Source organism: Heptranchias perlo, chromosome 35 (genome assembly GCF_035084215.1).
Source record: "Heptranchias perlo isolate sHepPer1 chromosome 35, sHepPer1.hap1, whole genome shotgun sequence".
NCBI classification, from domain to species: Eukaryota; Metazoa; Chordata; class Chondrichthyes; order Hexanchiformes; family Hexanchidae; genus Heptranchias; species Heptranchias perlo.
The window spans coordinates 21,884,477-21,911,162 of record NC_090359.1 but is presented as its reverse complement, the minus strand read 5'-3'; the positions used below and the strand labels follow the sequence as shown (position 1 = coordinate 21,911,162).

General features: G+C 52.5%; 1 protein-coding gene across 1 annotated transcript in view; it reads left to right on the top strand.

The window, feature by feature from the left end:
- The first annotated feature begins 8,570 nt into the window (after window positions 1–8,570).
- Window positions 8,571–26,686, top strand: part of LOC137302419 (polyamine-transporting ATPase 13A3-like) — a 74,602-nt gene continuing 56,486 nt past the window's right edge. The window contains exons 1-3 of the mRNA XM_067972070.1: window positions 8,571–8,647; window positions 19,865–19,949; window positions 25,737–25,830. Coding sequence (XP_067828171.1) covers window positions 25,780–25,830 — 51 coding nt within the window. The 5' untranslated portion in view covers window positions 8,571–8,647; window positions 19,865–19,949; window positions 25,737–25,779. The remainder of the gene's footprint in view (window positions 8,648–19,864; window positions 19,950–25,736; window positions 25,831–26,686) is intronic.

Sequence of the window (26,686 nt, the reverse complement as noted above, 5' to 3'; positions counted from 1 at the left end):
AAAGCTAGACAATCCAACTCTGACACTAATTCTGCTGGGCTGTGTTTAAACAGATGGGCCCAGTGATTTGCACACTCTCTTGCGCCTGCCTATGGGGGTTGGCGTTCAGAGGCCGGGTTTTGTTCCCTTCTTCCACTTTGCCAGCCGAAGATTCACGTTTTGACCGGTCTAGGATTCCGCAGCAGGAAAAAGGGGATCTAAACTTTATGAAAGCTGAATGCGTTTTTGTCTGGGGCTGCACGGGTGTGGAGTTGCTGCTTGTGGTAACTTGGGAGCTGTGCTTTAAGGTGTGCTATTTGCTTACGTAGATCAGGACTTGCAAACAGTGATTGTCAAAAAAAACCAAAACCATCTTCGAGGGGGGGAAAAGTTACCCAAGTGTACTTGACAGTGAAATAACACTAAAATGTGAAACGGTGCAATAAAAAAACCCCCGCACACACAGCACTAACCATTCTGTTCCTGTAGGTGCCACTGGGATCACCCCTCCTGAGTTAGGAAATGTATTTCCTGCAATTGCCAGCTGGGATTTCTGCTAGCTTATGGTGTGGTGCTTGAAGATGCTGATCTCGTTAGTGAGTAAAATACAGGGTGAGTTCTCCCCTTTCCCCGCCTCTCCACCCCATGCAGGTGATGACCCTAGTTGGGGTACAGTTTAATGGGCCCTCCTGTGCCATTTTCACAAGGCCGCTATTTGTAACCTTTTAGGCCGCCTATGGTATCTGTTACTTATATTTATAATATAGGTTAGTCGATCTGCTGTGACGTTGCACGTGAGGAATCCAGATGAAATGTAATCTTCAGATGAAGCGGGGTTAAAGGGAAGGCAGAAGGAAAGGGAGATGGGGTAGACAGAAAACGGAGTTGAGGGCTGGAGGAAAGGGGGGTAGACAAGGGCAAGATGAAGGAAGGAGATGGGGCAAGAGGGAGGGTGAAGGACGTGGTATGGAGCAGGGAAGAGGGTAAGGTGGGAGGGAGGGAATTGTGGCGAGGAGGGTGACTGTGAGGGAAGGGAGAGAGAAGGTGGGACAGCAAGAGTGGGGAGGGGGAGGAGGATTGAGATATCCACGTCCATAAATCCCAGCATGGATTACTGGATGGGAATCAGGAGCGTGAAGCCTACTTGGCTTTACATCCCTCGGGCTGAGGGCCTTCCTGATCTCTCTGGCAGGTGAATGTTCACGCCTCAGCCACCCCCCCAAGCCTCGAAGCCCAGGTGACGCTGTCCTAACTGCTTATTACATTATTTACTGGTTGGGCCTTTCGAAGTTTGGGAAGAGCAGTTTAGTGTTGTTTCCTCCAGTGGTGCATAAGTCCTAAATTGGCGCGCCAGGATCGGTTGGTCTCTGCGACTTGAGATATCTGCAAATTAACTGGAAAAGTGGATTTTAAACTTTACACGTGGTCCTTGAGACGCCATGGTGCACACGTAAAGCATGGACAGCCTTGGCCTGCTACCACGCTGAGATCAGCTAACGCAGCACCCACTGAGAATCAAACCCATGACTTCCGGTCCGAGTTCGCTCACTTAATGCATTGCGTGCCACCCAAGCCACGGGGAGGGGGAAATTGTGAGTGATTTTAATATTGCCCGGTTACAGAGCAGCTCCTTCAGAACTGATGCCAATGACCAGACGTGCCCACAGTGCTTGGCATTTCAGCTTTAACCTTCTCGTTGACACTCGCCACTGGGCGAGGGGTAACAACAAAAGTGGCTTCAACATTGTTGAGAATTGTTTTTAAAAAAAAAACTGTTAAGAAGCACAGTCCCATCCAATAAATTCCATGAGAGCGATGAAAATAAATTTAAGATTGTATTTTTCTTTTTTTTAAAAAAAAGTGCCCATAACCCCTAAAGGGTTGTGTAACTACAATTTTCACGTGTGGGAGCAGTGAGACTCAAGATATAAATCTGCACTTCCACGTTTTAAGAACATAAGAAATAGGAGCAGGAGTAGGTCATACGGCCTCTCGAGCCTGCTCCGCCATTCAATAAGATCATGGCTGATCTTCGACCTCAACTCCACTTTCCCGCCCGATCCCCATATCCCTTGATTCCCCTAGAGTCCGAAAATCTATCGATCTCAGCCTTGGATATACTCAACGACTGAGCATCCACAGCCCTCTGGGCTAGAGAATTCCAAAGATTCACACTGAGTGAAGACATTTCTCATCAATCCTAAATGGCCAGCCCCTTATCCTGATACTGTGCCCTATGTTCTAGACTCTCCAGCCAGGGGAAACAATCTCTCAGCATCTACCCTGTGAAGCCCTCTCAGAATCTTATGTTTCAATGAGATCACCTCTCATTCTTCTAAACTCCAGAGAATATAGTCCGGTCTACTCAATCTCTCCTCATGCAACAACCCTCTTATCAATGTAGTGAACCTTTGTTGCACCCCCACCTCTAAGGAAGGATATCCTTCCTTCGGTAAGGAGACCAAAACTGTACACAGTACTCCAGGTCTCACCAAAGCCACTTTGATCATTACTGGCCTGTTCATGGGAGTCTATCCCGCTTATAAGTAAAGGACCGTATACTCAGGGAAGGGATGGGGGAGAGGAGGAGGTTGGCATATATATCCAAAAAAAAGTGTCTCCTGATGAATTGAATGTCTGTACAATTAAATTAATAAATATTGGTGTACATTTCAGGCTTTTTGTATATTTTGATCATGTACCAAAGTCTCCTTTACTGCTGTTCGGGCTTAAAGTGTGCATTATCTGATTCATGGAAAATAAACATGCTGTACTCAATCGTCATTTTTTCTGCATTTTTTTTCTGTGTGTGTTGCATGGGGGTTGTATGAATAACATTTGCATTTTTATAGTATCCAAATGCCATTGAAGCATCTTAAAGCACTTCAGGGTGAATTACTTTTTAGACTGTTGGGTAGGCGTTTTGCACCTGCAAACTCGGAGTGAATGTTGACCAGAACCTTCTCGATCAATAGTGCCACTGGGGCTTAAACAATGAATGTTAAACGGCGCTTCCTAAAGTGGTATTTTTTGTCAGTGCATCACCCCACTTGGGTGTCAGCCATGGCTCAGTGGGTAGCCCTCTTGCCTCTGAGTCAGAGGAACGTGAGCACAAAAATCTAGGCTGACACTCCAGTGCAGTACTAAGGGAGTGCTGCACTGTCAGCGATGCCATCTTTCGGATAAGACCGAGGCCCAGTCTGCCCCCTCAGGTGGACGTATAAGAAACAATGGCGCTATTTTCGAAGAACAACAGTCGTGAAAGGTGCTATATTAATGCAAGTCGCTCTTTTGACGCTACACTGAGGTACTAAAAAGAAAGAGCTTGCATTTATATAGCACCTTATCATGGCCTCAGGCTGTTCCAAAGTGTTTCGGAGCTAATGGATTGCTCTCGAAGTGTAGTCGATGTAATGGAAGCAAGTGAGGCAGCCAATTTGCGCACAGCAAGCTCCCACAACTGGCAAATTGACATGAATGACAAGACAATCTGTTACTGGATGGTGATTATTGAAGAAGGAATGTTGGGCAGGACACCGGGAGCATTCCATTCTTCAGATTGTTCTATGGGCTCTTTTACAACCTCCTGAGCAGATAGACGAGGTCCAATGTCTCGCTCAAAGAGCAGCACCTCCTCCAATGCAGCACTCCCCTCAGGGCTGTGGAGGCTAGGTCATTTGAAAGTTTTAAAAGTGGGATTGATTTTTGTTAGTCAAGGGTTACGGAGCCAACGTGGTTAGATGGAGTTAAGATGTAGATCAGCCATGATCTAATTGAATTGCGGAACAGGCTTGCGGGACTGAATGGCCTACTCCTGTTACTTATAACATCCCAAGGCGCTTCACAGAAGAATTATCAAACAAAATATGACACTGAGCCACATTAGGAGATAATAGGGCAGGTGACCAAAAGCTTGGTCAAAGAGATAGACTCTCCTTAAAATCTTAAAGTGGGGGGAGAGAGGCGGAGAGGTTTAAGGAGGGAATTCCAGAGCTTAGGGCCTAGACAATTGAAGGCACGACTACCGATGGTGGGGCGAAGGAAATCGGGGATACGCAAGAGGCCAGAATTGGAGGAACACAAAAAAATTGCTGTTGAAATGTTAGTAAGTTTGAGAAATTGGCGCGCACACATTACAGCAAAACAGCAGCAGACAAAATTCCAGTTTCACACCCACTGCCGTTATTTTGTGTGATCATGCAGCCTTACTGTGTTGACATGGACACTTATCACACTGTCTCCGACTCCAACTCCTCGCCAGAGCCTCAAAGCTGTGGACCTCATTGCTTCACTCCGTCTTCCCACCTCCCCACAATCTACACGGAGCTTAAAACCGCAGCTTGATGTCTATTGATTTCAATCTCATGGTCTCTTGCTTCATGGTCCTGAGTCCTTCCTGGATTTCTCAATATGAACAAAAAAACACCCATGCGAGCACTATTCAGCAAGCTTCCAACATAAGGCCATAAGAGATAGGAGCAGGAGTAGGCCATTCGGCCCCTCGAGCCTGCTCTGCCATTCAATGAGATCATGGCTGATCTGATTTTTACCTCAGCTCCACTTTCCCGCCCTTTCCCCATATCCTTTGACTCCCTTGCTGATCAAAAATTTGTCTAACTCAGCCTTGAATGTATTCAATGACTCAGCCTCCACAGCTTTTTGGGGTAAAGAATTCCAAAGATTCACAACCCTCTGGGAGAAGAAATTCCTCCTCATTTCCATCTTAAACGGGCGACCCCTTATTCTGAGACCATGCCCCCTAGTTTTAGATTCCCCTATGAGGGGTAACATCCTCTCAGCATCTACCCTATCGAGTCCCCTCAGAATCTTATATGTTTCAATAAGGTCTCCTCTCCTCTAAACTCCAATGAGTATAGACCCAACCTGTTCAATCTTTCCTCATAAGACAACCCTTCCATACCCGGAATCAACCTAGTGAACCTTCTCTGAACTGCCTCCAATGCAAGTATGTCCTTCCTTAAATAAGGGCACCAGAACTGTACGTAGTACTCCAGGTGTGGTCTCACCAGCATCCTGTACAGTTGTAGCATGACTTCCCTGCTTTTATACTCCATCCCCCTAGAGATAAAGGCCAATATTCCGTGTGCCTTCCAGATTACCTGCTGCACCTGTATGTTGTGATGTGGAGATGCCGGTGATGGACTGGGGTGGACAAATGTAAGGAATCTTACAACACCAGGTTATAGTTGGACTATAACCTGGTGTTGTAAGATTCCTTGCACCTGTATGTTGACTTTTTGTGTTTCATGTACGAGGATACCCAGATTATTTGACACCGAGCCAAATAAGTAGATATTAGGACAGGTGACCAAAAGCTTGGTCAAAGAGGTAGGTTTTATGGAGGGTCTTAAAAGGAGCAGGTGGAGAGGTTTAGGGAGGGAATTCCAGAGCTTAGGGCCTAGGCAGCTGAAGGCACGTTCCGACTCGGAAGCAAAAGTGCGACTTAAGAGCAAAGCTGACACACTGAGAACTGTATGACATTAATGTGTCATCTAATCACTAATTTATCATTTCTAGTATTGATTTCAATTTCGACGGTCTCTTGCATGGCCCTTTGTGATTGCTCAGTGTGAATGAGGAAAAAAAATCCGATGCAAGCCCTATTCAGCAATTCAGTTCAGTGCGCAAGTGTTTGACAGAATTTGTAGAGTGTTGATGCAAGCTGACGCCCAGACAGTGGAGGTCACCGCTGAGCACAGTATAATGTGCTATTGGTAGCGCGATTGTGACGACACCTGCTTGGGTTAATATATACAGAGGCACTCTGGGAGTCATTAGTTGGTTTTGGCTGGCAGATTTAAAGAGACAGTGCGTGTCTCATTAACATTAACTCATCAGGGTGGCTATCAACAGATAAATAACGAATAATAAGCATTCTGCTTTCCAAAGAAGTGAGATGTACTTTTGCTTTCATAAGTGCCGATTAGGGACAGTTTTGTGCTGAGGGTTCACTAGGAACAAGATTGAGACTTGCCAACTCATTTCAGGTATGTCCCACAGGTGAAAGGCCCGTGTCTAACTAACTTTCACCTCTGAGTCAGAATGTTGTGGGATTGAAGTCTCACTCCAGGACTGGAGCACATAATCTAGGCTGACACCTCAATGAAGTACTGTTGGCAGTGGTGTCTTTGAGATGATACGTTAAACCAAGGCCCCGTCTGCTTGTTCAGGTGGATGTAGTAAAATTAAACTCCCCCTGTCCCGGCCAACATTCATCTATCAACCAACCCTATCAAAAAAAACATTAACTGGTCCTTCATCTAATTTGCTGTGTCGTCATTGTTGTAGGAAACGCGGCAGCCAATTTGCACACAGCAAGATCCCACAAGACACTGCTCTTCTTCGAAATAGTGCCATGGGATCTTTTACATCCATCCGAGAGGGCAGACAGGACCTCAGTTTAACGTCTCATCTGGAAGACAGCACCTCTGACAGTTTGATAAAGTGCCGCACGGTAGGCTTATCATCAAGATTGCGGCCCTTGGAATAAAGGGGACAGCAGCAACATGGATACAGAATTGGCTAAGGGACAGGAAACAGAGTAATGATGAACAGTTGTTTTTCGGACTGCAGGGAGGTGTACAGTGGTGTTCCCCAGGGGTCAGTGATGGGACCACTGCTTTTCTTGATATATATTAATGACTTGGACTTGGGTGTACAGGGCACAATTTCAAAATTTGCAGATGACACAAAACTTGGAAGGGTAGTAAACAGTGAGGAGGATAGTGATAGACTTCGAGAGGATATAGACAGGCTGATGGCATGGGCGGACATGTGGCAGATGATATTTAACGCAGAAAAATCCGAAGTGATGCATTTTGGTAGGAAGAACGAGGAGAGGCAATATAAACTACAGGACACAATTCTAAAAGGGGTACAGGATCAGAGAGATCTGGGGGTATATGTGCATAAATCGTTGAAGGTGGCAGGGCAGGTTGAGAAAGTGGTTAAAAAAGCATACAGGATCCTGGGCTTTATAAATAGATGTGGAGATGCCGGTGATGGACTGGGGTTAACAATTGTAAACAATTTTACAACACCAAGTTATAGTCCAACGATTTTATTTTTAATCCCACAAGCTTTCGGGGGCTTTCCCCTTCCTCAGGCAGTGTGGACTTCCACACTGCCTGAGGAAGGGGAAAGCCCCCGAAAGCTTGTGGGATTAAAAATAAAATCGTTGGACTATAACTTGGTGTTGTAAAATTGTTTACAATTTATAAATAGAGGCATAGAGTACAAAAGTATGGAAGTCATGATGAACCTTTATAAAACACTGGTTCAGCCACAACTAGAGTATTGTGTCCAGCTCTGAGCACCGCACTTCAGGAAAGATGTGAAGGCCTTAGAGAGGGTGCAGAAGAGAATTACTAGAATAATTCCAGGGATGAGGGACTTTAGTTTCGAGGATAGACTAGAGAAAATGGGATTGTTCTCCTTGGAACAGAGACGGTTGCAAGGAGATTTGATAGAGGTGTTCAAAATCATGAAGGGTCCAGACAGAGTAGATAGAGAGAAACTGTTCCCATTGGCGGAAGGGTCAAAGACCGGAGGACATTGAGTTAAAGTAATTGGCAAAAGAACCAAAGGTGACATGAGGAAAAACTTTTTTACACAGCGAGTGGTTAGGATCTAGAATGCACTGCCTGAGGGGGTGGTGGAGGCAGATTCAATCATGGCCTTCGAAAGGGAACTGGATAAGCACTTGAAGGGAAAAAAATTGTCGGCTTACAGGGAAAGGGCGGGGGAGTGGGACTAGCTGGATTGCTCTTGCATTGAGCCGGTGCGGACTTGATGGGCCGAACGGCCTCCTTCGGTGCTGTAACCTTTCTATGATTCCGTGCTGCACTCCCTCAGTACCGCATTGGAGCGTTAGTCTAGTCTCAAGTCTCTGGGAGCGGGTCTTGAACGCACAACCTATCCGATTCAGTGGCGAGAGTGCTACCTACCGAGCCACGGCTAACAACTCTTGGGACATATATATCGTCGTCGGGTCAAAATCCTAGAACTCCCTCCCCGACAGCACCGTGACCACACGGACTGCAGCGGGTCAAGAAGAAGGCCCACCGCCATCTTCTCAAGTGGGGGGGGGCAACTGGGGATGGGGCAACAAAGACAGCCTTGCCAGCGACGCCCACATCCCCGAGAATGAATTATGAAAAGGTTTTAACGGACCCACGACCTCAATGGTATTTGGGGTCCAACCGTGCCTGGGGGGGGGGGCGGGCGGGGTGTGATGGGCTTGGCAGGGGGAGGAGGGGCTTGTCGAGGGGGAGGAGGGGCTTGGCAGGGGGAGGAGGGGCATGTCGAGGGGGAGGAGCTTGGCAGGGGGAGGAGGGGCTTGTCGAGGGGGAGGGGCTGGAGGCTCCACATGCTGCCGGCTGCTGGGGGCGCTGCGCCTTTAAGAGATTCCTGCCTCGCACCAACCGACCGACGACCGACCGAGTGAGGGAGAGAGCGCGGAGATAGAGCCGGGGGGTGGGGGGCACCGAGCGACAGGAGCCGCCTTCGAGCCGGGGTGGGGGGCCGGGCGACAAGAGGGATCGGGGAGCCGGGGCCGGGCGACAGGCCGGGGCCGGGGCCGGGGAGAGAGGAGCCGTCGTCGCACTGTGGGGCCGCTCAATGCCATGTGATGTGGAGCTTTATCTGGGTGAGTGTCGCTGAGGGCCCGCTGCCCCCAACACGGCCTCGGGGAGCCTCCTGACCCCCCGCTCCCGCCTAGACCGATCCCCCCCCCCTCTCCCGCATCCCCCCCCCCCTCTCCCGCATCCCCCCACCCTCCAGTCCCAGATCCCCTCAATCTCAGATCGCAGCTTCCCCCGCTCCCGGATCCCTTCGATCCCATCTCCCCCGATCACAGATCCCCCCCTATTCCAGATACTCCCATATCCCTTCTCCCAGATAACTCCTGATCCCAGCTCCCCCTCTACCAGCTCCCCCTATTCCTGATACCCCCATATCCCCGATATACCCTCTCCCCGATAACTCCTGATCCCAGCTCCCCCTCTACCAGATCCCCCTGTTCCTGATACCCCCATATCCCTGATATACCCTCTCCCCGATAACTCCTGATCCCAGATCCCCCTGTTCCTGATACCCCCATATCCCCGATATACCCTCTCCCCGATAACTCCTGATCCCAGATCCCCCTGTTCCTGATACCCCCATATCCCCGATATTCCCTCTCCCCGATAACTCCTGATCCCAGCTCCCCCTCTACCAGCTCCCCCTATTCCAGATACTCCCATATCCCTTCTCCCAGATAACTCCTGATCCCAGATACCCCTATTCCTGATACCCCCATATTCCTGATATTCCCTCTCCCAGATCCCTTTGATCCCAGATCCCCATATTCTTGATATTCCCTCTCCCAGATCCCTTTGATCCCATCTCCCCCTGTTCCTGATACCCCCATATCCCCGATATTCCCTCTCCCAAATAACTCCTGATCCAGATAGCCCCATATTCCAGATCCCCCTCTCCCAGATCCCCCCATTCCCGATGTTTCTTCTCCCAGATACTCCTGATCCCAGTTGCCCTCTATTCCAGATCCTCCCGATCCCCGCCTTCCCCCTATCCGAGATACCCCCCATACTTCTGATCCCAGATCCCCCATGTCCCAATCCCCCCTATCCCCAGAAACCCCCTCTCCCAGATACTCCCCTATTCCAGATCCCCCGCCGATCCCAGCTCCCCACCTTCCCCCGAACCCCAATCCCCACTCCACCTCCCTCACTCTCCTCTCACCAATTCCTGCACTCCGCTCCCCCGATCCGCGCTCTAGTAATGGTGTGTGACCATGAATATAACCCCCAGTCTCTGACCCCTCGCTGTGTGAGAGTCAATGGGTTTGTGAAGCGGGTCCTTTGCATACAGGACTTGCTCTAGGTATGCAGTTATACCGTCATGGCCACCTGATGGAGAACCTGAGTGGGGCTCCTCGCTCTCTGGCCAACTGGAGGTGAGCTTGAGTGCTTTCTAAACCTACCTGATGTGTACAAATAGGTGAAACGTACAGCATTCATCAAGCCCAGCCAGTCAAACAGGCAACTTGGCACACTATTTAACCCGCCCCTTAACTAAGCCCTCTCCTGGGAGGGGTTCGAGGGGTGGGGTGGGAAGGACCTGCAACTAATCCAAGAAAATGCTGGGGAATTCCACCCAGACTCCCTGAGGAGATGGAGGCAGACTCATCACCCAGGGACCATGACTCATCACTCGGGTCAAATTCGAGCCTTGTTTTCACAGGAGGAGGCCGCTCGGCCCATCGCGCCTGTTCCCTCTCACCGAAAGAGCTCTCCCCTCGGTCCCATTCCCCTGCCCTTTCCCCATTAGGCCTGTCGTGCCAGTGCCAGCTCTCTGAAAGAAAATAAGAAAGGCTTGCATTTATACAGCGCGATTCACAACCTCTGGGTGTCCCAAAGCGCTTCAGAGCCATCAAAGCACTTTTTGAAGCCTAGTCGCTGTTGTAATGTAGGGAAACACGGCAACCGATTTGCGCACAGCAAGATCCCACAAACAACGATGAGATAAATGACCAGATAATCTGTTTTTTTTTTGTGATGTTGGTTGAGGTATAAATGTTGACCAGGACACCGGGAAGAAGCCCCCTGCTCTTCTTCAAAATAGTGCCATGGGATCTTTTAAAGAGCTCTCCCCTGTCACATTCCCCATTCAGCCCATCGTACCAGGCCGGCTTTCTGTAAGAGCTCTTCACTTATTCTCATTCCCCTGCCCTTTCCCTCCACATCTTTTTTTAAATTTTTCTTTTTGATATATTTCCCCACTTCCCTTTTATGATGGTTTCTGCTTCCCTCACTGTGTTTGATTGCACATTCATGACCTCCGTGTTAAATAAATTGTCCTAATCTCTCCCTTTGTTCTTTTAATAATGATCTTAAATTGATTCCCTCTAGTTACCGATCAATTAAATAGTTTTGAGTTAATCGCCACAAAGCATAAGGCTTGTAGGATTTAGTGTGGGCTTTTCGGAAAGTGTGTTGGATTTATCTCTGTTTGAGTAAATGTTTTGCTTTTGGTGTGCCCGACACATTCCACAGCGTCATACGTGATGTCAGCCGTGGTTCAGTGGGTAGCACTCTCGCCTCTGAGTCAGAAGGTTGTGGGTTCGAGCCCCACTCTAGAGACTTGAACGCATAATCCAGGCCGACACTCCCAGTGCCAGTACTGAGGGAGTGCTGCACTGTCAGAGGTGCCAACCTTCGGATGAGACGTTAAACCGAGGCCCCGTCTGCCCCTCTCAGATGGACGTAAACGATCCCATGACACTTTTCAAAGAAGAGCAGGGGAGTTCTCCCCGGCGTCCTGGGCCAATATTTATTCCTCAACCAACATCACCGAAACAGATTGTCTGGTCATTTATCTCATTGCTGTTTGTGGGATCATGCTGTGCGCAAATCAGCTGCTGCGTTTCTCTACATTACAACAGTGACTACATTTCAAAAAGACCTTCGTTGGCTGTGAAACATTTTGGGACATCTAGTGGTCGTGAAAGGTGCTAATAAATGTAAATTGTTTTAAGGGGATTTTTGGAAGAATACAGGAAAAAAGACAGGGAGCTTAAATCATGTGGTGTTAGCTGAGCTGAAGGGGTTGGGGAGAGGGTGTGAGGGAGGTGGTAGCGGAGGCACTGCGGTTTACCTCAGCATTCTTGCGGGTGGGGCGGAGGGAGGAAGCCGTCCCGAGTTTCTGCTTCTGATCACTGGTTAATGACTCCTGCACATGCCGGTTCGAGTTCAACTGCGATGCTACCTGCGGTTGAACAGCCCGCCGGTAGTCACCACCTGAGCTCACGTGTGATGAATGGCCGCCTCGGCAAGCTGGCAGTTGCCGTGGAACCAGACTCCAGCAAAGGTTGGGGGGGGAGGGGGGTGCCAGGATGGAGGGGAGAGAGGAGAGAATTCCAGAAGGCCCCCAGCTATGAAATGACCCCCTTTCTCGGGGTGCAGTTCCCACGTCTCGCTCTCCCCCCGCCTTTGCTTGCGTGCGTTGTGTTCGCTGCAGATGGCAAGCACTTAAAACAAGAAAACAATACACATGCACAAAGAAAGCTTCGGCTTTGAGAATTGATAAAATGGCAGTATATTTCCAAGGAAGTGATTTCAGGAAGACGCTTTTTTCTAAAGCCCTTTTGTAGTGCAGGGTTGGCCGCTGTGTACATTGTTTGGGCACCTCCTGTAATTGTACTGTGCCACAAGACTATGCGGTGGCTGCTCACTGCTGGCTTTCAGTTTGGGAGACGGAGGAGCCGGGAGAGAGCAAGCTGGGGGGGGGACACTGAGGCTAAATCCTTCTCTTTGCGTCCTCTTGGGAGCCGACTCGGAGGCTTGCACTGTCTGCTAAGCAGGTGCGTTGCAGTAATTCTCTCTGATGCTTAGGCACTGGCTGGTTGGTGATGGGTTTGCGTAACTACCCTTTGTCTCTGATCTTTTGTCCCTGCTCTCAGCCTTCTCCTGAAGGCGCTGACTCATGTGTATGTGTGAGCATGTGGCATTGGCTGAGCTCTGGTACCTTGGCCGGAAATCCAACGGACAGCGAGCGTCGTTCGACCAGGGGTGCATCACAGCCCGAGTTCACGCTGCGGCAAAGAAAGAAAGAATTTGCAATCTTATAGCGCTTTTCACGAGCTCAGGATGTCCCAAAGTGCTTTACAACCAGTTATGTACTTTTGAAGTGTAGTCACTGTTGTAATGTAGGGAGAAGCAGGAGCCAATTTGCGCACAGCAAGGTCCCACAAGCAGCAATGTGATAATGACCAGATAATGTGTTTTAGTGATGTTGGCCAGGATACCAGGGAGAACTTCTCTGCACTTCTTCGAAATAGTGGCCGTGGGGCATTTTACGTCCACCTTAGAGGGCGGACGGGGGCCCCGGTTTAACGTCTCATCCAAAAGGCGACCCCTCCGACAGTGCAGCGCTCCCTCGGTACTGGCACTGGGGAGTGTCGGCCTGGATTATGCGCTCAAGTCTCTGGAGTGGGGCTCGAACCCACGACCTTCTGACTCAGAGGCGAGAGTGCTGCCAGGGCTGACACTGCTGGACAGTGAGTGTTGATCGACCGTGGGAGGGCAGTGGCGTAGCTTGGTAGAGAGCCCAGGAACTGCGGAGTAGAAACTCCGTTTATGACTTAAGTGTGCTAGGGACCAACGCTGAGGGATTCTGGTATCCTTTCGATGAAAATCCAGCACGATGTCGATGACTTGTGAAGTCTGATCTTGCTGTGGACTGTGCGTACATAAATTTGACACTTTTTTTAAAAAAAATGTTATTACAGTTTTGATCAAAATTGCAAATGCATACCGAACCTGTTCAGCAGCAGAGAATTGTGCCCTTGTATGGTTCTCTTGTTGAGCTCTGTAAATGCTCCTTTCATGATTCGATGTCTAATTTTGTACAACCGTGCATCATCTGGTTAGCTGTATCGGTCCTGTTGCTTTTGTTCTATTGGGCTGATCTGGCACGAAAGTTTTTTCTCTGACGCATGTACTACTGAATCAGTAAAAAAGATTCTAGAGAGTGATAACGCCAAATTAGCTGTCAGTCTTGGCTCGCGCTCCAGAAACCTGAGCCCGTAATCCAGGCTGACACTCCTCGTGCAGCACTGAGGGAGCGCTACACCGTCGGATGAGGCGTTAAACATCTGCCCTCTCAGGTGGATGTAAAAGATCCCATGGCAGTATTGGAAGAAGAGCAGGGGAGTTCTCCCCGGTGTCCTCGGACAATATTTACCCCGCAACCAACATCACTAAAGCAGATGATCTGGTCATTATCTCATTGTTGTTTGTGGGAGCTTGCTGTGCACAAATTGGCTGCCGTGTTTGTTACATTACAATAGTGACTACACTTCATAAAGTACTTCTTTGGTTGTAAAGCACCGTGGGTCGTCCTGAGGTCGGGACAGGCGCCATATAAATGCAAGTTCTTACGCTTTCTCTCTCTCTTCTGTCTAATGAGTCCCCGTGTGTCACGGTCCTGGGACATCTTCTATTTGTGTGAGATGTACGGCAGTTTGTACCAGTTTGAGGGTTTAGTTAATGTGTAAAGAAATGAATGATCTATTGGGAACAGCCATTACTGCTTCCCTGCCAGGATTCAAACTTGCATAATTTCACTTCCACCTTTGTGCCTCTTCCAACCCCGTCCCTGCTCTGGTGTATTCCTCTACAGTACTGCGTTCAGCACACAGCCCCGCCTGTGTGACTGTACCTACAATCGGTGCAGACTTCTGTCTCTGTATTTGTCTCTCCTGCAATTACAATCAGCGTAGAAACCTGTCCATGTAACTACACCCGAATCTACAGTCAGCGCAGATGCCTGTGCGTGTAATGTACCCGTGTCTAGTCTGAACTACAAACGGTGTACAGGCGCCAGACTATGTAAGTGTAGCATCTCTAACTGTAGTTAGTGTAGACACCTGTCTGCATCTGCGCCTGTAACTACAGTTGATGCACTCGCCTGTCTCTAAAACTGTACCCGTATCCCCATAATGGCAGTCAGAGTTGACGCTAGTCCGTAACTACACCATTAGTGACTACAGTCGGCGCAGACGCCCACCGGTAACTAGAGCCGGGCGCAGACGCGCACCGGTAACTACAGTCAGTATAGATGCTTACCTGCAACTGCGGCCAGCGCGGCCGTCTGCCTGTCTGTGCAGACGCCTGCCTGTAGCTACAGCCAGTGCAGGCGCCTGCCTGTAGCTACAGCCAGTGCAGGCGCCTGCCTGTAGCTACAGCCAGTGCAGGCGCCTGCCTGTAGCTACAGCCAGTGCAGGCGCCTGCCTGTAGCTACAGCCAGTGCAGGCGCCTGCCTGTAGCTACAGCCAGTGCAGGCGCCTGCCTGTAGCTACAGCCAGTGCAGGCGCCTGCCTGTAGCTACAGCCAGTGCAGGCGCCTGCCTGTAGCTACAGCCAGTGCAGGCGCCTGCCTGTAGCTACAGCCAGTGCAGGCGCCTGCCTGTAGCTACAGCCAGTGCAGGCGCCTGCCTGTAGCTACAGCCAGTGCAGGCGCCTGCCTGTAGCTACAGCCAGTGCAGGCGCCTGCCTGTAGCTACAGCCAGTGCAGGCGCCTGCCTGTAGCTACAGCCAGTGCAGACTGCTGCCTGTAACTACAGACGTTGCTGTAAAATGTAAATGAAAACGTGAAACTAGGCAGGAAATGACATAATTGCAGGTTTATGGGATGAGTCTATAAAAAGAATAATGGAGTTCACCCAGCAATCAGACAGGGCCTGTGAGACGCTGAACCTTTTAATCACCGGGTATTAAAAATGCTCAGGAGCTGCGCTGCCCCTTCGCCATGCCGGGCGTGTTTACGTGCCGAGCGACACTGCCCTGGACTGGCTCGGACCCAGGCTCTTCACCACGATTTCCACCCGCCGCAAGTTCCTGCTTCCCCGCTCGGCGACTCCGCCGGCAGCCGGTTAGAGAGCAGGATTGGCTCGATGAGCCGAGGCCAGGCAGTTCACCTCGGGCACTTGTAATAGTGAGTGGTTTGCTCTTATGGCCCAACAAAACCCCCCGTAATGCTTCCTCATTTCCCCCCCCCCCCACCCAGTGGGTGTAATTCCCCCGCCCTCAGCGAGAGTGAGTGTTGACAGCATATTCGACCGTGGAGGGCGCGCGGAGTGCACCCGATCCTGCCCTCACCCAGACATGTGCACAAGCACGTTCCAGCTCTTCGTCATGGGATAGAGATCAGGGTGTGCCCTGAGCAGCCAACCCAGGAAAGTGGGGAGGGAGTGGTGGTTTGGGGCCTGGGGGTGGACTTAATGTAGGGTTGGGTAAGGCATTGGGTGTAGAGTTCAGGACGGGATGGGTTAGACCTCCCCAGGATGGGTGGGCGGGGATGATCACGATGCTGTTTTACGATACTTGGGGGGGAAACGGATCACATTGAGATCCTGGCGAGCGCACACCCGACAGTATTAACATTGAGTGTTTCAGGAACCCTGGCTGATTTTCTCTCCCTCCAGCTCACCACCACCCCTCCCTCCACCAACCCACGCTCAGGCGGGTTGAGGCCCTGGTCGGTTTGTCTCTACAACTTGCATTTATATAGCGCCTTTAACGTAGTAGAAAAACGTCCCAAGGCGCTTCACAGGAGCGATTATCAAACAAAATTTGACACCGAGCCACATAAGGAGATATTAGGACAGGCGACCAAAAGCTTGGTCAAAGAGGTAGGTTTTAAGGAGCGTCTTAAAGGAGGTGAGAGAGGCGGAGAGGTTTAGGGAGGGAATTCCAGAGCTTAGGACCTAGGCAGCTGAAGGCACAATGGAGCAAAGCGAGTCGGGGACAGACAAGAGGCCAGAATTGGAGGAGCGCAGAGATCTCGGAGGGTTGTGGGGGCTGGAGGAGGTTACAGAGATTGGGAGAGGGGGCGAGGCCATGGAGGGATTTGAACACGAGGATGAGAATTTTAAAATCAAGGCTCCAGTTACTTGACTGCATAAATTTGCTGAGCGATTGAGGGAGAGACGGAGTTTAACTGTTCTCGAGACTCATAATGAGTTTTTAAAAAAAAAAATCTCTCCCTCCCTCTACCCACCTCTCTGTCCAGCCAGCGAACCAGCGACGAAGGCCTCGGGGAGGTGGGGGGCGGGGTGTCACGGAATCTGCCAGTTGTCCGTCCCGGGGCTGAACGTGATCAATTGTCTCCCTAGGCTTTAATCCCCAGACATTGCAGACCAGGCAGCGACTACAGCTGCCAGCAGGATGTGTCCAGTACGTTTAGTGTGGAGGGAGCGTCTCTCAATACTGCGGAGGGAGTGTCTTTCAACCATTCGGCTACTACCACCCAACCCACCAGATGTTAAACTACAATGAAAATGTCTGCCCAGCACAGTGTTTCAGTGTAGATGTTATAAACTAGATAGCCAGGTGGTGGTGGAAGAGGATAGAATACTAAAGCCTGGCCTTCAGTTGGCTTCTAAGCCTTTATTCACAGAGACCAACATTACACACACCACCCCCTAGCCCTAGATAAGCTCTTTTATATATGGATGCAAGAGAGTCCCAATTGATACACACCACCTAAATACAATTAAAACTAATTGATATATAAATCACATGGATACAATTAGCAGAAGGGACTGGTAAGGTGCCGACATACGGTCTGCTCCCTGCCATCCTTTAAGGTGCCAGCCGTGGCTCAGTGGGTAGCTCTCTCGCCGCTGAGCCAGAAGGTCGTGGGTTCGAGCCCCACTCCAGAGACTTGAGCACTTAATCCAGGCCGACACTCCCGGTGCCAGTACTGAGGGAGTGCTGCACTGTCGGAGGTGTCGATAGTTCCACAGTCTCCCCCACAACCCTCGACGCCAGGTACCTTGCCACGTGCATTGAGATCGTCACGGACTAGGGATCGAAACTGCGGCTCTCCTGGGCTCAGCTGCTCACTAAGTAAAGTCATTGAAAGGTGTGGGGCAGGACTCGGAGAGCTGGTGTCGGGGCGGGGGGCAGGACTCGGAGAGCTGGTGTCGGGGGGGGCAGGACTCGGAGAGCTGGTGTCGGGTGGGGGGGGCAGGACTCGGAGAGCTGGTGTCGGGGGGGGGCAGGACTCGGAGAGCTGGTGTGGTGGGGGGGGGGCAGGACTCGGAGAGCTGGTGTCGGGGGGGGGCAGGACTCGGAGAGCTGGTGTGGTGGGGGGGGCAGGACTCGGAGAGCTGGTGTCGGGGGGGGGCAGGACTCGGAGAGCTGGTGTGGTGGGGGGCAGGACTCGGAGAGCTGGTGTCGGGGGGCAGGACTCGGAGAGCTGGTGTCGGGGGGGGGGGGCAGGACTCGGAGAGCTGGTGTCGGGGGGGGCAGGACTCGGAGAGCTGGTGTCGGGGGCAGGACTCGGAGAGCTGGTGTCGGGGGGGGGGCAGGACTCGGAGAGCTGGTGTCGGGGGGGGGGCAGGACTCGGAGAGCTGGTGTCGGGGGGGGGCAGGACTCGGAGAGCTGGTGTCGGGGGGGGGCAGGACTCGGAGAGCTGGTGTCGGGGGGGGGCAGGACTCGGAGAGCTGGTGTCGGGGGGGGGCAGGACTCGGAGAGCTGGTGTCGGGGGGCAGGACTCGGAGAGCTGGTGTGGTGGGGGGGGGCAGGACTCGGAGAGCTGGTGGGGGGGGGGGGGGGGGGCAGGACTCGGCGAGCTGGTGTCGAGGGTGGGGGGGGGCAGGACTCGGAGAGCTGGTGTGGGTGGGGGGGGGGGGGGCAGGACTCGGCGAGCTGGTGTCGAGGGTGGGGGGGGGCAGGACTCGGAGAGCTGGTGTGGTGGGGGGGGCAGGACCCGGAGAGCTGGTGTGGTGGGGGAGTGAACTGGTGGGGGGGGCAGGACTCGGAGCTGGTGGGGGGTGAACACAGTGAACTGGCGGAGGGGCAGGACTCGGAGAGCTGGTGGTGTGGGGGGGGGTGAACACAGTGAACTGGTGGGGGGGGGGGGTGAACACAGTGAACTGGCGGAGGGGGCAAGGAATGAAACAAGTGGGATTTTTTTTGTCCTTTTGGCTTGTGGGCAGGAGCAGTTTCTTTGTGTGTTTAGCTGAACCCTGTCCTTTTTAAGAAGGAGATGGAGGAGGTCACCCATCTCTCCCATCCAAGCTCGGAGATACAGACTGGGTTATCAGTTTGCCTTTATTTGGATTTAAAATCTCTACATTCCTCAGCGGGATGGGGGGGAGGGAATGATTTGGTGATGGTCCCTTCTAAAGGAGCAACATTACTGTTGGGCGCAGAAGTGCCAGGGAGTGAGTAACGGTGTCAGGACTCCCCGAGCTGACTCCCAGCGACCTGCCGGCTCGAGCAGCTCCACGGAGTGTTTGTCGGGCCAGCTGCACAAATAAGCACCGAGGCCAGGCACAGCCGCGTTCTGTTTATAGCCGAGTCGCCCTGCCTCTCTGGTTTGAGGCCAGTTTTGATGAGTGGGTTGGTGAACAGATTGAACCTTTCAAGGCCGACATTTCTGCAGGGAACTCACAGGAAATGGCCAACTTTATGGAGGGAACTCGCAGGAAATGGCCAACTTTATGGAGGGAACTCGCAGAAAATGGCCAACTTTATGGAGGGAACTCGCAGGAAATGGCCAACTTTATGGAGGGAACTCGCGCAAAATGGCCAACTTTATGGAGGGAACTCGCGCAAAATGGCCAACTTTATGGAGGGAACTCGCAGGAAATGGCCAACTTTATGGAGGGAACTCGCAGGAAATGGCCAACTTTATGGAGGGAACCCGCAGGAAATGGCCAACTTTATGGCGGGAACGCGCAGGAAATGGCCAACTTTATGGAGGAAACTCGTGGGTATTGGCTGACGACCCACACCTATTGTGGGCTGCGTCTGAGGTGGAAGGGGTTGTGTTGAAATCACTTTGCAGACTGAGATTAAAAGGGTGGGTTTTGGGGGACGGGTATAGAGTCTCGAGGTAATCGTAATGACTGCTTCCCACACGAGAGAGCCCCACTCCCTCCCCCACAGGCGAACCCCATGGGCGCCCCCACCTTCTCGATTCTGCCACCCTCTCAGGTTCTCCGAGCTGATCAGGGCATGAATTGGTGGCTTGCGACGGGGAAATTGCAGTCCAGCTCACTGTTATGGGGGAGGGGGGAGGGTCCACCGAATTGTAGGAATTCCGGGGGGTGGGGGATCTCTAAAGCACAGACTCTGGCACGCGTGTCTGTCATGCAATCGTGGGCAGGCTGCCCTCGGTGTCTGCCTGTCTGGTCTACCAGCTTTGCGGTTTGATCCGCGTGGGGACTTGCTCCCCCCCCCCCCCCGCCCCGGGGGCCAAGAGAGACGGTCGCAGGCACCATGCGCCAACTCGCGGGCTGCTTTTATTGACGGTCTTGCCTCTCTCTCTCTCTCTCTCTCTCCCGCAGGCAATCTTCCGATCGAGCCCTCAGGAAAGAGTCTGGGACGTGCAGTGGCAGCACTTCAGCTGACATAGAGACCGGAACCGCGGAGGTGAGTCCTCGAACTGGGTGGGGTTGGGGGGGGGGGCGGGAGTTTACACGAGCGTCTCAAAATCCGGCCTGTCCCGGGTTTTCGGAGAACGCTAATGGATGAAAGGGAAGCCGTTCGGGCGGCGGAGGGCGTCCGTGACTTCTGCAGATCTTTTAAACCCCCCCCAAATTACGTCTCACCCCCCCCCCGTTTCCCCAAAAGTGCTGGGGGGACAATTTCACACGTGCTGCACTTTGCCCAATATCGAGCCTGTACAGTGAGGCTGCTCAACCAGTGGGGGTCATCGCCACTGACCCACACTCCCCGCAAGGGGGTCACTGATCGGGAGCAGGAGCTCCAGGCTGCGTCTGAGGTGGAAAGGGTTTACTGCACGTGAATAAAAGGGTGGGCGGAGGGCACGGAGTCTCGAGGTAATCGTAATCAGAACTCCTCTTTCTTCCTCCCTCTCATCCCCTCCCCCTGCTTCGTAGTCCGGTGGCGTCGAGGGTAATTGCAGCACCGTAAACGCTCGTTGGCCACCCCGAGACGAGACACCCCAGACTGTAGGATCGAGTCCGGAGCCGTCCCGACTGCACTTCTATTCCCCGGGCCGGCGCCTGTCGAGTTCGGGGGGGGGGGCGGAGTGAGGCCTTGCGGCCAGGGCGCACTTTGCCCCAAAGCCAAAGCTCCCAGGAGCCGGCTTTAACTGGGCCAATGGGACCCACAGCACCACAGCGGGCTCAGCACAAATTCATTGGCTTAAATCCCCCTCCGTGGACCCGGCTTCTCGATGCTGACGGTGGCTGTTCTTTGGGGGAAAATTGGTCAAGATGTTTCTCATCGTTTCCGCTGACTCGCCCGTCAAATTAAACTGACTCACTGATCGTTCTTGGCACACACACACACAAGCACACGCACATGGGAGAAAGAAAAACCTGGAACAGATCTTAAGGATGGGGTGCTGACATGTATTATTAAAGACTTCCCCCTCCTCTCTCTCTCTGAGATTGGCTTGTTGGGCCTCAGTGCTCGCTGTGTTTCTGAGTTTCCCAATCCCCCTCTGTCTCCCCCTCCCTCTCCCAATCCCCCCCCCCCTCCTCCTCCCAATCCCCCTCCATCTCCGTCTCCCCTTCCCTCTCCCAATGCCTCTCTGTCTCCCCCTCCATCTCCGTCTCCCCTCCCAATCCTCCTCCGTCTCCCCCCTCCCGATTCCCCCTCCCTCACTGTCTCCCCCTCCCCCTCCCCCTCCCAATCCCCCTCCGCCTCCCCCCTCTGTCTTCTGTTGGCGCTGGGACACCCGGAGAGCCTGAGTTTGAGCAGAGACCCCCCTCCAGTTCCACGTACTGCCCTCGACCTCCGCTGCCCCCCCCCCCCCCCCCCCCCGTGACGGAGTCTCGCTTTAATTGCGAGTCCGAGCTCCTCCCTCAGACCCCAAGAGAAGTCCTGTCCCCGGTGTGAGGGGGCAGGCGGAGGCTGGGGTTCGCCTCCTTTAGGCTCCCGCCCCTGCCCCCCACCCCCGCCCCGCTGCAGGACCATTGACACAAAAGCTGCTCCGCAATGTGACAGGGTCCCAGGGGCTTGACTGTGAGGTGAGAGTCTCTCGGGACCTCAGCAGTGGAAGAGTTACTGCTCTGGCTGATTATGGCATGGTGTTGCCCAATGTGCTTAGGTTCCCTGCCCTATGTTGATAACTGGGCACGGAGCCAAGGACTCGTAAACCAGCAGTGTTGCTCATTCCTCACACACACCAGTGACTGGGAAACATTTTAGTCAGAATCCTTTTTGTTTTTAGTAAGGGAATTTTTTTTTGTTTAACAGCTTATGAGAAAAGATTTTTGCATCACTTCATATCCCTTTCTACCTCTGCTTCTTCCTCTCTCTATCTCGCTGCCTCTTACTGTCTCTTTCGTTCCCTCTCTCTGCTAGAATCACACAGCACAGAGGGAGTCCATTCGGCCCATCGTGCCTGTGCCGGCTCTTTGAAAGAGTTGTCCAATTATTCCCACTCCACCCCGCTCTTTCCCCCACCGCCCTGCAAATTTTTCCCCATCAAGTATTTATCCAATTCCCCTTTTGAAAGTTACTATTGAATCTGCTTCCACCGCCCTTTCAGGCAGCGCATTCCAGATCGTAACAACTCACCGCTGGCAAGGTTGGCATAAAGCGCCCATCCCCAGTTACCGTGAGCTGGCGGTGGTAGGTCTTCTAACTGAGGGGGCTTGCTGGGCCATTTCAGAGGGCAGTTAAGAATCAACCACATTAAGAGTCAAATGTGGACCAGGCTGGGGTAAGGACGGCAGGTTTCCTTCCCCTGAAGGACATTAGTGAACCAGTTGGGTTTTTACGACAATCCAACTGCTACACGGTCAAATATACCAGCTTTTTTTTAAAAAAAATTTTTAAATCAACATTTTTTTTCAAAAATTGAATTCAAATTCTCAGATTGCCATGGTGGGATTTGAACTCCTATCCCCTCGGCCTCAGGATTACCAGTCTGGTAACATAACCACCACACCATCGTACCCTCTTGTGCCTTGCCCGTCCCTGTGAGCAGGTTGAGAGCCTGGCCTGCTGCAGACAGCCAGCTCAAAAAAATATACTTAGCCAAAGAAATGAAACGGGCTCCTGAGAGATGGGGTGGAATTCCTGGAATGTTGCAACAGCACACCCCGAATTTGGTGCCTCCAAGGCGGGTAAATGGGAGTCAAGTTACAGGTCAGCCATGATCTGATTGAACAGGCAGGAGGGGCCGAATGACCTACTCCTGATCCTATGTTCCCAGCTGTCCGCTTGCACTCTGTGACGAGATGTCCCCCCTGAAGGTCAGTTGGAAGCTCCACTCTACTCATTGCCAAACCCCTCCACCCCCCCTCAAAACGAGGCCAGCGCACGCACACAGACACGCGCACGCACACAGACAAAGACGTGGGCGCGCACATGCACACGGACGCACATGCACACGGACACGTGCGCGCGCACTCATGCACACACGCACACAGACACGCACGCACGCACACAGACAGACAGACAGACGCGCGCGTGCACAGGCACTGCATGGAGCTTGGGCCCTGAGATTGAAGGGAAGCTTGTGCGGGCATTAATTATAAATAAAAAACGGGTGCTGGACTTCTGTGACGTGTATCCAGGATCCGAAATGGAGGAGGAAGAAAAGGCAGCTTATCGTGAGTCGTGACTAGGAATCGCACTCAAAACATAGGAAAAGGAGGAGGCCATTCAGCCCCTCGATCCTGTTCTGCCATTCAGTCAGATGATGGCTGATCTGTATCCTATCTCCATTTACCCACCTTGGCTCCATATCCCTTATTACCCTTGGCCAGCAAAAATCTATCGATCCCAGGTTTAAAATTATTAATTGAGCTGGCATCTACTGCTTTTTGTGGGAGAGAGTTCCACACGTCTATCATCCTTTGTGTGCAGAAGTGTTTCCCGACTTCTCTCCTGAATGGCCTGGCTCTGATCTAAGATTATGTCCCCTTGTCCTGGACTCCCTCCACCAGTGGAAAAAGTTTCTCTCCATCCACCCAATCAATTCCTTTCAAAATCCTAAAAACCTCAATCAAATCACCCCTTAACCTTCTATATTGCGGGGAATACAAGCCTGGTTTATGTAATCTCGCCTCACAATCTAACCCTTGGAGCCCTGGTAACATTCAGGTGAATCTGCGCTGCACTCCTTCCAAAGCCAATATATCATTCCGAAGGTGCGGTGCCCAGAACTGTACACAGTGCTCCAGATGTGGCCTAACCAGGGCTTTGTATAAAATTCTTAGAGGGCTTGACTGGGTAGATGCTGAGAGGCTGTTTCCCCTGGTTGGAGAGTCTAGAACTAGGGGTCATAGTCTCAGGATAAGGGGTCGGACATTTAGGAGATGAGGAAAAATTTCTTCACTCAGAGGGTCGTGAAAATTTGGAATTCTCTACCCCAGAGGGCTGTGGATGCTCAAGACTGAGATCGGTAGATTTTTGGACACTAAGGGAATCAAGGGGATCGGGCGGGAAAGTGGAGTTGAGGTAGAAGATCAGCCATGATCTTATTGAATGGCGGAGCAGGCTCGAGGGGCCGAATGGCCTACTCCTGCTCCTATTTCTTATGTTCTCATGTATAGCTGTAGCAAAACTTCCTCCCCTTTATATTCTAGCCCTACAGATATAAAGGCTAGCATTCCATTAGCCTTTTTGATTATTTATTGTACCTGACTATTACATTTTAGTGATCCGTGTCCGTGGACCCCATAACCTCTTTGGACCGCCCCTGTTCCTAGTTTTTCACCTTTTTAAGAAATACTCGGATCTGTCCTTTTTTTGGTCCAGAACGGATGACCTCGAATTTACCCGGGTTGAAATCCGTCTGCCGTGGTTTAGCCCGCTCACTTAATCGCTCGCCTTCCCGTTCCCCCTGCAGTCCCCGACAGACCAGCTGCGTGTTTAGTGCTTTTACTATTTCTGTTTCTCGTTTTACAACATTCCCGGCTCTTCTTGTAAATTTAATGGTTTTCCTCGTTTTCAGGAATCCTAGAATTTTACCGCACAGGTGGCCGTTCGGCCCATCGTGCCCGTGCACTCTCTCCGAAGGAGCTCTCCACCCCCCCCCCCCCCCCTCGGTCCCATTCTCCTGCCCTTTTTACATTTTTTTAAAAGCTGCGATGGATTCTGCTTTCCCACTGTTTCTGGTCGGACCTTCCACGTGCTAACATCCCCCTTTTGTTTTTTTTTTAAAAAAAAAACTCTACTCACCTCTCCATCGTCCGGCGATGACCCTAAATTCATGGTTGCAGTCTCACCGACAAGTGGAAATAGTCTCTCATCAGCGGTTTACAGGCGGAGACCAAGTAACCCAAGGACACAGACCCAATCACTGATTAGGGAGGATGCAGTTTCTGAAGGAAATCCAGGTTACTGATCTGTCAGTATTCCTGAAGCCCATAACCCCCAGCGAACCCCAAATCAGAAAGTGTCATCGTAGGAACAGGAGAAGGCCATTCGGCCCCTCGAGCCTGCTCCGCCATTAAATTTGTTCATGGCTGATCTGTATCTGTACCCGCCTTTCATCCGTATTCCTTGATATCCTTACCTAACAAAAATTTATCTACCTCAGTCTTGAAAGCTCCAATTGTCCCCCAGCATCCACAGTCTTCTGGGCGAGAGAGAGTTCCAGATTTCCACTACCCTTTGTGTGGGAAAAAAAAGTGCTTCCTGATTTCACTCCTGGCTGTAATTTTAAGATTGTGACCCCCCCCCTCCCCCCCCCTGCACCCCACTCGTTCTGGATTCCCCCGTCTGAGGAAATAGTTTCTCTGTATCTACCCCACCGAATCCTTTTATCATTTTAAATACCTCGATCAGATCACCCCTCAGTCTTCTATACTCGAGGGAATACAAGCCGAGTCTCTGCAACCCGTCCTCGCAATTCACCTCCGGTATCGTTCTGGTGAATCTGCGCTGCACTCCCTCCAAGGCCGATAGTGGAGACGTCACGGTGTCTCTCCCCTTCTCCTCTTCCCCCCCCCCCCCCCCCCCGCCCCCCCCCACCCAAGTATATCGGGGGTGAGGCCAAGGAGGCAGTCCTGCAAATGCTCCCCTTGTGACCCTCCGTCCCCAAGGGGGCAGTCCTGCAAATGCTCCCCTTGTGACCCTCCGTCCCCAAGGGGGCAGTCCTGCAAACGCTCCCCCTGTGACCCTCCGTCCCCAAGGGGGCAGTCCTGCAAACGCTCCCCCTGTGACCCTCTGTCCGTCAGTGTCCCGGGGCCAACTGTTGAAAGCCTCTGACTGGCCGTGTTGTTGCTGCAGGGCTGCAGCGGTGGGGTCGGAGAGTGGTGCGACAGAGGGACAAATGGAAAGAACGGAGAAGAAGTACCTTAACGCAGAGGGCGAGGATGAGATGGTGAGTCAGAGTAACTCCGTCCATTGTGCTTTGGGGAGAGGAAAATGACTGTCAGCCATGTTGTTGGGGGGGGGGGGGTGCCTGGGAGAACTCAAGATGGGGACAGGCCTGCCTGCACTGGGATAGGGAGGAGGCTGGGATGGGGGATGGGGAGACGTGCGGGATGGGGACTGGGGAGATGGGGGATGGGGAGGCGGGTGGGACGGGGGATGGGGAGACGGGTGGGACGGGGACTGGGGAGACGGCTGGAGGGTGGGACGAGGGATGGTGAGATAATTAGGGTGAGGGGCAGAGAGTTGGCTGGACTAGAGTGGGGATGGGGAGACAGCTGGAGGGAGGGGCGGGGTTGGGGAGACGGCTGGAGGGTGGGATAGGGAGACGGCTGGAGGGAGGGGCGGGGGATGGGGAGATAATTAGGGTGAGGGGCAGAGAGTTGGCTGGACTAGAGTGGGGATGGGGAGACAGCTGGAGGGAGGGGCGGGATTGGGGAGACGGCTGGAGGGAGGGGCGGGGTTGGGGAGACGGCTGGAGGGAGGGGCGGGGTTGGGGAGACGGCTGGAGGGAGGGGCGGGGTTGGGGAGATGGCTGGAGGGTGGGACGGGGAGACGGCTGGAGGGTGGGACGGGGTTTGGGGAGACGGCTGGAGGGCGGGGTTGGGGAGACGGCTGGAGGGTGGGGCGGGGTTGGGGAGACGGCTGGAGGGAGGGGCGGGGTTGGGGAGACGGCTGGAGGGAGGGGCGGGGTTGGGGAGACGGCTGGAGGGAGGGGCGGGGTTGGGGAGATGGCTGGAGGGTGGGACGGGGAGACGGCTGGAGGGTGGGACGGGGTTTGGGGAGACGGCTGGAGGGCGGGGGGG